Source organism: Lampetra fluviatilis, chromosome 13 (assembly GCF_964198595.1).
Source record: "Lampetra fluviatilis chromosome 13, kcLamFluv1.1, whole genome shotgun sequence".
NCBI classification, from domain to species: Eukaryota; Metazoa; Chordata; class Hyperoartia; order Petromyzontiformes; family Petromyzontidae; genus Lampetra; species Lampetra fluviatilis.
Genome location: NC_136287.1, coordinates 3,625,749 through 3,634,994, shown reverse-complemented (window position 1 = coordinate 3,634,994; position 9,246 = coordinate 3,625,749). Strand labels below are relative to the sequence as shown.

Here is a 9,246-nt window from a genome sequence, read left to right as displayed (position 1 = left end):
GTCACTCAGCAAGTTAACCACTGTACCACTGCTCCACGCTTGCACCCAAACAGGGTTGGTGGGCAGCGGTGCCCCATCAGTTGATCTCAGCAGTGGGCACACAAAGCATGACACAGTCAGAACGAACCCCATTTTAAAATTAGGTGAATGTAAACATTTTTGTAAAAAAAAAACATCCACTACCTTATCCAAGGATTGTTTTATTTTTCGAACATTTTACAATTGGGAAGATTCTTAACCATCTAAACTCCCCGCCCATAAAAAAAAGATTGCAGTCAATACAAAAGTCCATAAAAGGCAGGGTTTGGTATCCACAGCATAAAATGTTATTGCTTGTGAGAATATGTAGTTGGTTCAATGGCGATGGGCAACGGGCCAGCTATGATCGTCCCAGCTCACATGGTTTGGTAACAATTTAAAGCACAAGTTACTCATGTTGCACAATACTGTTGTAATAAACCCGTGGCGTAAGTTTGTAAATGGACAAAGAACATTGGCTTTGGAAACTGGCAAGTGACGAAAAATCAGGTGAGGTCAATTATCTAGAAAATAAAGCCTCTGGTGTTCCATGGCATTAAAAAAAAATCAACGATGTCTGCAATCAAGAAGCCTTTTAAAACAACAAAGGGAGCAATTGACTCCTTCCCCTTTGAACACGCAACATTTTTCCACTACATGGCGCCACCGTTTCATAACCGGTAGCAATACAACAATTAAATCAGTGGATTACGTTGTGTTCAATATAACATAAACCAGATTACCACCTCCTAAAGGTGAACCCGAATTTTCAGCACAAAGTGTTTGCCACAAAGGAGCATAAACCATCACGTAAACTCCGGTCATCATCGCTTTTGGCTAACCATTGAACAAAGACGGTCACTGCATCACGTGCTTTCAGTTGCGTTTCTGCGGCCGTCTGGAACGCTCTTCCTTCTAATATTAGGAAGCCACTGGAGCTATGCTCTTTTAAATCGAAAACTCATTACTTTAGAACTACTTTTTGTGTTTAGCTTTTAGGCCACGAGTGCATCACCTGCGTTATCATTTATTGCCATCAAATGGCGAGGTTTTTTTGGTTGGCATATTTAGGTAGCCATTTGCTAAATGTTTATGCTACCATAAAACTGTAATATTTTTCATATACAGTTGAATATTATGAAGCTAATACTGCCAATTACTCAGTCGCCAACTCGTAACATGGCCGATCTGAATGGATAAAAACAGTACCCCACGTTTCCCTTCATATGGCAATGCAGTGACCTGTGGCCGATTGCATTAAGCACCTTCAGTCCCTTTTACTTTTTTTCCTCCATTGCCTTAGCACTGCAGGCTCTGGTAGCAATTATCAGAGCGCCTTTCTACAGTCACCGCTACTTTGTACCCATCGCTACAGATGTCTCCCTAGGCATCCACTTTTTCACATCGTCTAACGATGCCTTTATCGGACCTCAACCCCATTTGCCTTTGGCTACACATTCAGTCAAACACTGTTTTAAAGAACACTGGGGGTAAAATTATACCTAAGCTGCTTTAAACAACCGGCTACTGAACCCTGGTCTCCTGAACGAACGCAAATGTCCATAACACAAAGTGACTTTCACGTCCCCTTGGCTCATGGGCAATGCTCACACACAGTCTTTTGAGCACATCTCTCAAATTCGAGGGCTATCTGCAAAGCGGCGGCATTGAGGCCGACTGACTGCAGGTTGCACAGGATGCACACCGCGATGCCACGTGGGAGGTGCGGCCCTTGCTCAGGGGATGGCGTCCCTTCGGCAGGGAGCACGAGCAGCACGGAGCTGGCCCCGACGGCACCGCCAGTGTGCGAAGCGTAGCGGCGAGTGCGCCGACAAGCGCCGCACTCCTGCCGGCTCTCAACCACGCCCCACCCCATGCCATATCCACCCTCCCGGTCCCAAGACATCTCGCTGCCGGGGACAGGTGACCATAGCGCACGCATGGTCCCGGACTTGAGGTAGCCCGGCAGATGGCCGTTATCTACGTCCGAGGCTTCCGTCTGCAACGGGGCAATGGAACACAGGGCGAGAGACAGAGAGCAGCTGGATGGATGAAATTTGGGCTACTGTGTTCTGGAGGATTGCAGCAGCATGGGACTGAAAATGATAATGGTGTCGGTGTGAGGCTTTCATGCAGCAGCAGAAAAGGAATGGCTGCTCGTAATGGTGGCCACTTTAAAGATGCTTGAAACAATAAACTGGTTAAAACAATTAGCAAGATAAGATGTTTTGTCTTATGGGATATGCTATCTGGGAGTTAAAAAGATAGCTTGTAATGATACCTCATTAATTTAGCCCGGAAAAACTCTTGCGTTTCAAGAATATTTTCAGGATCCGACATTGGGATGATTTGCATGTGGGGAATTCCACAAAACTATGCCATCCACAAACTCGTACGTCCAATACATTTTCAACACAAATTATGAAAGCTACTGCAGTGTAAAAGACTTAGGTCAGGGGTCAGAAACTTGCAGCTCCGGAACCGGAAGCGGCTCTTTAAGGATTGCTTCATAACGTTATTTACATGCATTGCAGCTCTATAGTGATTTTTTTAAAAGAAATTCGAAAATGGTTCTTCTTGTTATGGTTGCTGACCCCTGACTTAGGGTGCATGTTGATAAAGTGCAGATGATGATACCTGATAGCTGTAAAGCATGGCGTTGGCAAACTTCAGCAGGTCTCCCACAGTGGAGAGGAAGCCACCCCCAGCCCACTTGTACGAGTTGTCGACATACTGGGCATTCACAATCCGACCCCTTTTGTTAAACACGTAATACCTACAAAGCAGGAGAATGGTGGAACGTAAACACACTTAACCTCAAGCATAATGCACGATTACTCGGCACACGACATGTATATTTATCAATTAAAACCGCGACTCTCACGCTCACGATACATTCACTGAAGCTCCCGACTCACGTCGTCAAAAGCACATCAGACAAACCATGGCGCGAACAGCCTAAGTAGGTAACTATGAATGTTTTATACATGCATTGCAATTAAATTCCTACAGCTGTGAAGGCACAGTCAGCTCCATGCCCGAGGCAGTGCGTGCCCCTGCATCCCATCCGGCTTGACGGTCAGGGAGACCCACCTGGAGCGGTTATAGATGATGGGCTCATTGAGATCGGCCAAAGTATTCAGCATGTTGAGCTGGCGGAACATCTTGAGCATGTGCTGCACGAAGTCGTCACCTGAGCAGCTCTCCACCACGCTGCTCAGCAGGGTGAAAGCGTGCGTCGAGTAGAGAAACTCGGTGCCTGGGCGCAACACGGGACGGGGCGATGGGAAATATGGCTCGGAAAAGTGTCAGGCTCTAAACAAAAAAAGATTAACATTGATTTGTTTGTCAACGACTTCATATTAGGTTTCTAATGATGCAGATGTTCATTGATCGAAATGATTACGCTTACGTTACATGCACTGAATTGTGCACTTGAGAATCAATTTAAAAATGTGCGTTTGGAGTATTTGGCTGCTATATATTTTCACATGATAAGCGACTTTGTTGAGCTATCATTTGCGGTCAAGTCACTTCTATAAAAAGTTATTTAGCTTCGTGAACCTTACCTGGTGACATAAAAAGTTAAGTAAGAAAATGTACATGAATTAATAATAAATGTTGCTTTGTATATACTATAGGCCATTGTTTCACATAGTTATTTCACTATGAGCTTGTCTAGTTTTTATGAAAGTTTTGATAGTTGAAAAATCCTACATCTTTTCTAAATGCTTACCTGGTCTGTATATGAGGGGATCATTTTTAAACAGTTTCAGCGAGTCGCTCACACTTGAAAATTTCTCCATCAGATAATATTCCTCTTTTGAAAACTCCTGACTATTGCCTCTGAGTTTTGGTGCATTTATCACTTTGTCTGTTTCTTTAGGGTTTCCTTCTAGATGCTTTTTCTTGTCCTCCGAGTTGTTCTTGCTGGCCAAACTTGCTTTCTTCTCGGTCCTGTCCACTTTCTGGCCACTTCGGGCTTTTTTTCGTTTTTCCTCTTCATCCCGGACTTTCTGGGGGTCCTTTTCGTAATGGCGAATCCCCGAGAAGTGAGACAAAATTTGTCGAGGCGTGATGGTCACCTGCCAAGAATGACTCGAGTTAGGCTTAACTTCTCTTGCAATCCAAATTCAAACACTGGCAGCACAAAATGTGCAACTCCATTCTATGCCCCAAACAATTGCAGCATAGTCGCTAACACAAAACACACATCCAAAATACAAAGCAGCAGTTTAATTTCAGACATAAGGATAAAAAAAAAACTCAGGACAACAGTGCACAAAGCCAGCCTGGTTTTTACAGAAGAGCATTTCCAAAGATTTTAATTTGTAATTTATGACAATGTCATCTCATACATGTGTGCAGCAGTTGTATCCTATTAACAGCCCTGAGCCAGGAGTTGGAAATTCTATTTCCATATGGCAGGGGTAAGTCCATCCATAGGACAACCACTGCTGACTGCTTGCAAAGTGGAACTCGTTTTATTTACCTCAGATGGTTAAAGACCTCAATCGGCCCCACACTATAATTTTAATATGCAACCTTTCAATTGCAATCCTTGCACCTAGCTGCAAGCCTTGCACTCTAACCAATTACCAGAACATTAATTAATAGTTTATAACATTATGTATTAGGCATGTAACAATGCATCACATCATTCTTTATAAGCTGTGATTAGGCTCACAATTATAAATCTATTCTTTTCAGAAATTATGATAATTATTAAAATTTTCTTTTGGCAAATGAACGAAGCATACCAAATAAGTATATTTAGTCTTGCACTGTGATGCCGCATCTTGCTGACAAACTATCGAATTACTGGGATGGTGAAATGTTCCACGCCTTTTAGGCATTCCACAATGCCAGACAAGGCCACAATGTGGAAAAAACTCCTGAAAAGTTTTGGTGACGTCAGGACTCACCTTTTGGCCCTGGAATTCCTTCTCGGGAAAGTCAGGCACATAGGTCTGCACGGGTGCATCCAGATCAACCTTTCCGGCCTCCCACAGCCGCGCTAAAGCTGCTGTTGTCAGGCTCTTGCTCACACTTGCGACGCGCATCACCGTATTGCTGTGACATGGCAGGCGGTTCTCCAGGTCAGCGAAGCCCAGTCCTGGAAGTCAAAGAAAGGTGGAGATTAGGGGCATCAGGCACAGAGTCTCATGATTCAGTTTCTCCAAATTATTAAAACTCATTGTTAGACATGTAATAATCCAACCACACATTGATTAAATTGATTCATATTTGCTTATCATACATGCTTCGAATTACAGATGTGAGAAATTATTACAATGTATGGAAATTATACACATGATATGTTATATTACATTTAGGATGTGGAAAACGAAATTGTAGGATACAAAATAAATAAATACGAGACAGTAAAAATATGTTAAGTTTAAAAATGTAGATTTCCATTAACCATGGGAAAAGGTAGGCTTTTGCTATGCTATGTAGCCAGGAAATTGGATAATATTACGTGCAATACTTGAAACTAAAATAAATGAGAAAACCGTGCTGATTTTTTTTATAAAGTAGACTACGTCTAACAAAGTTTGTACTGAGGAGTAAACACTATTCGACTATGTGGTTTACGTCATACTGCTGTGTTACACTGTGTGGAATTTCCAGTCACCTTCAGTCCAAACAACCTCTCCATTCACCGACACTCCAACAACCATGCCAGGCGCTCCCACTTCGTCCTCAATACCCAACATGTCCAAATAAGGGAAGAAGAGAAAACCATTGGAACATTCATTATTATTGTCCTTTTGAGATTGGGCAGTGACTGCAAAACAAATGCGACTCAGCTGCCCTCTAGCGTAGAATACAACCTTGTAATTTTTTTTAAACAAACTTCACCCAGATTTTAGCACTTTGTAGCTTGTTACTGAAAACGTCTGAGCATTTAACGTAGTTTTTGTGAAAATGATAAAAACATTCAATGAAAAAAATGATTTGCTAAGTACCATGCAGATTGAAAAATACCCCGTTATCATCTTGAAGGCTTTTTTAAACTGATAAAGAACATCCAAAAGTTTAATCACATTTACTAATGGAATTCGACCAAGTTCCCAATTTGGGTTCCAATAACATGTTTTAACAATTGGATTGGTAAAATCCAATAATTTATGTTATTAAATTGATTCAACTCATCATGGATGCAGTGGTGATGCATGTCGGCAAATACAGCTATTGGGAGGAAGGGTTGATGGATCACACATAGATGCATTGTCAGAAACCCACCGATTGGGCAACCAGATGATTCCTACAGCTGGTAGTATGGTAAGTAGGATTCTTACAGGCTGCATGTACACCAGTGTTGGAAAAGTCCTTATTTAAGACTTATACACTTTATTATTTGAGTTCTCTCAGCAGTTTGAGCATTCTTTCATTTCCGTGGTTCTTCTTTCCATTGCTGATTATAGTTCCGTCTTCAGTATATTGCAATGAATTCGGGAATGCCACAATGAGCCTCAATATATTTTGGGAGCCTGTGTTTGAGTGCCAATCGTATTTTGTGAGGCAAGAGTAGTGGCGCAATAGATAGCACACTTAACTCTGAACTCAGCGAACCGAGTTTGAACGCTTGCCACTGCCAACATCAGCGGTGAGTGAAACTTTGACCGGTCAACCCTTCACCAACTCTCACTGACAAGTGGTGTAAAGCATGGCCAAGCCACTCTCACGACTGACACGGTGTGGACAGGCAATTTATGCAATGGTATGGCTGTCATTCAACGCTTTTAAGGCAACGGGAGGTAGATCAAAGAGCTCCATCAAAGGTGGCCAAGAGATGGCAGTACACATCCATTGGATTGTTATCCCTCGCATTGTATGCCAGGGTTTTCCCCGGGTACTATGGATTCCTTCCACAAAAAAAAAACAACCACTAATTGGTTAATTTGGCGCAAATATCGCAAAGCAGGATTATCCTGAAAATGGGTCTTTGGACTTATTTTGGCTTTCCTTAGTAAAGAGCATTAATCATTGTTATCATTATGTAATGACCATTGCTGGATTAAAGCCTCCCTAATCCATAGTCCTCTCTCATCGACTTGAAATGCACCTGCCTGATGGATTGAGCCCAAAAGTGTTAGCAGTATGCCACCACACAACACAATTTATAAATTAGTCCGAGATCCCAGGCAGAACTCGGACCCTCTTAAAAATACACACACGCAACTTTGTACAGATACTTCAGGATTTTTCTGAACTTAAGCGACGGTATAAAATCAAAACAAGCCAAACTTGTGGGCCATCAACAATTAGCTCACCTTGACCTTTTGGAGTAGATCCCTGCCCGCCCACACAGCCGAGCCCCATGGTCCCATGTCTCTCTTCAAATTCCCCTCGCACTCCGTCCTCGGCAAGAGACCCATCCTCTCTTCATCACCACCACCACCATCATCATCTCCATCGTCGTGGACTTTCCATCTCCTGGAAGATTTCACCGCGGAGAAAAGAACTGAGAGGTGGCTAGGGCCATCACGGAGGTGCTCGGGGAAGCCCACCACAGCGAGTCCCACCAGCAGCCAGGCCGCCACCTTCACAAGCTGCCGGCCCCTGGTTCCTGGACTCCGTCTCTGCCACCAGGAGCCCGTCGAGTAGTACCCACAGTGCTGGCTTCTTATTGCCAGCAGCCGCGGAAAGACCGCACAGGCCGCGCTGAAGCCACGGTCTGTCCTGGAATGGCAGCCGAAGAGAGAGGGAGTCTGCGGGCAGAGACCGAGAGGCAGCAGCGGCGGCCCTGGCTTCGCTCGGACTTTGCTGAATGATAAACTTAGCAAACGAGCGGGTAGACGCCACTGCATTGTGGCGATGAGTGAAGAACACGAATTCGCCGGGTGGCTCAGGGCTCAGGGAGGGCTAGTGTAGCCACAGAGACGCTGAACCGGCCCCTTCGTGAAGACGCTGGGGCATAGCGAGCAAAGTGCAGTACAACAATGGGCTTTGGTGCACTGCCCCCTGCTGATGATGTGAGCCCGCAATGGCACGGGCAGCTTCTTGATTTGCCAGGGCCGCTTCTCACCCCGTGTGCTCGAACGCATTTGGGGAGGGGGGGCGACGGGGGAGGGGGGGGCGACGGGGGAGGGGGGGGGGGCGACGGGGGAGGGGGGGAACGAGGGGGGGGGGGCGACGGGGGGGGGGCGACGGGGGGGGGAAGCGACGGGGGGGGGAGCGACTGGGGGGGGGGCGACGGGGGGGGGGAAGGCGACGGTAGGGGGGGGCGACGGGGGGGGAGGGGGGGAGCGACGGGGGGGAGCGACGGGGGGGGGGGGGGCGACGGGGGGGGGGGGCGACGGGGGGGGGGAAGGCGACGGTAGGGGGGGGCGACGACGGGGGAGGGGGGGAGCGACGGGGGGGAGCGACGGGGGGGGGGGGGAAGTGACGGGGGGGGGCGACGGGGAGGGGGGGGGGGCGACGGGGGGGGGGGGAGATGGGACGTAGGCTGCGGCACGGATACCGTGCAGGAGAAGATGTTAACGCCGTTAATAGCACAAGCTAAGTTCACGGTTCGATTTCCAGAGGCCGCCCTGGTTAATACTGCATGCGTTTTTTAGCATAAAAAATTTATACGCGTCGTCTGCTTCACGATGGATTTTAAAGATCAAGGAACCTCTACGCCTGAGTAGGGTCGATTGTGTTGCTATGGTCCAAAATTTGCCAAAATTAAATAAATACCCGTAAATTACTCAATTGGGATTATACATAGCAATATTCGCTAAAATTTGTCAGGGCCCTGTTGAAAAAGAGTCCAATGAGACCCAGTGAGGCATTTCTGGATGAATAAATGCAGGAAAGCGTGAACATCTGTTCTCTCTCCATTGTGGCCTTTTAAACCTGGAGCAGTGGTCTTCAGAATCAGAATATTTATTGATACTATCCGGGAGGAATCCGATGAGCTATGAAGCTATTTCGGGACGGGTCAGAACGTTTCAACAACAAACAATACACACGCACGATAGGAGTGAAAAGTATAGGAAAGGTAAACAAATCGCTTAAATGTGCAAATAAAACTAAACTAGTTTTTTAAAGCTTTCGTGACTGCAGGGATTCACATTCTTGGTTCTTTCGGTAAATTACTCAATTGACTTTACCGAAAGAACCAAGAATCTTCTTGGTTCTTTCGGTAAAGTCACGTAGAAGGGAAGTAATAAAATAATAAAAATAAAACATAATAAAACAATTCTCACGACGTTTCGGCCACAACGCAAGCAGCCG

The 9,246-nt window shown here is 45.6% G+C and overlaps 1 protein-coding gene across 1 annotated transcript; it reads right to left on the bottom strand.

Moving 5' to 3' along the window:
* Nucleotides 1-203: 203 nt before the first annotated feature.
* Nucleotides 204-8,078, bottom strand: LACTB (lactamase beta). Its single transcript, XM_078862059.1, has 7 exons — nucleotides 7,299-8,078; nucleotides 5,657-5,723; nucleotides 4,944-5,134; nucleotides 3,755-4,103; nucleotides 3,112-3,277; nucleotides 2,656-2,794; nucleotides 204-2,017 (listed from the first exon to the last, which is right to left on the bottom strand). Exons 1-7 carry the CDS (start codon nucleotides 7,833-7,835, stop codon nucleotides 1,613-1,615), a joined length of 1,854 nt encoding a protein of 617 aa, XP_078718185.1. The 5' UTR covers nucleotides 7,836-8,078; the 3' UTR covers nucleotides 204-1,612.
* Nucleotides 8,079-9,246: the final 1,168 nt, after the last annotated feature.

Excerpts from the sequence above, each read along its gene's own strand:
- LACTB (XM_078862059.1), bottom strand. The coding sequence starts at position 7,835 with ATGCAGTGGCGTCTACCCGCTCGTTTGCTAAGTTTATCATTCAGCAAA. Across the intron at positions 5,135-5,656 it reads AGAGGTTGTTTGGACTGAAG|GACTGGGCTTCGCTGACCTG; the intron begins GTGACTGGAAAT and ends TTTGACTTCCAG. Across the intron at positions 2,795-3,111 it reads ATCATCTATAACCGCTCCAG|GTATTACGTGTTTAACAAAA; the intron begins GTGGGTCTCCCT and ends CCTGCTTTGTAG.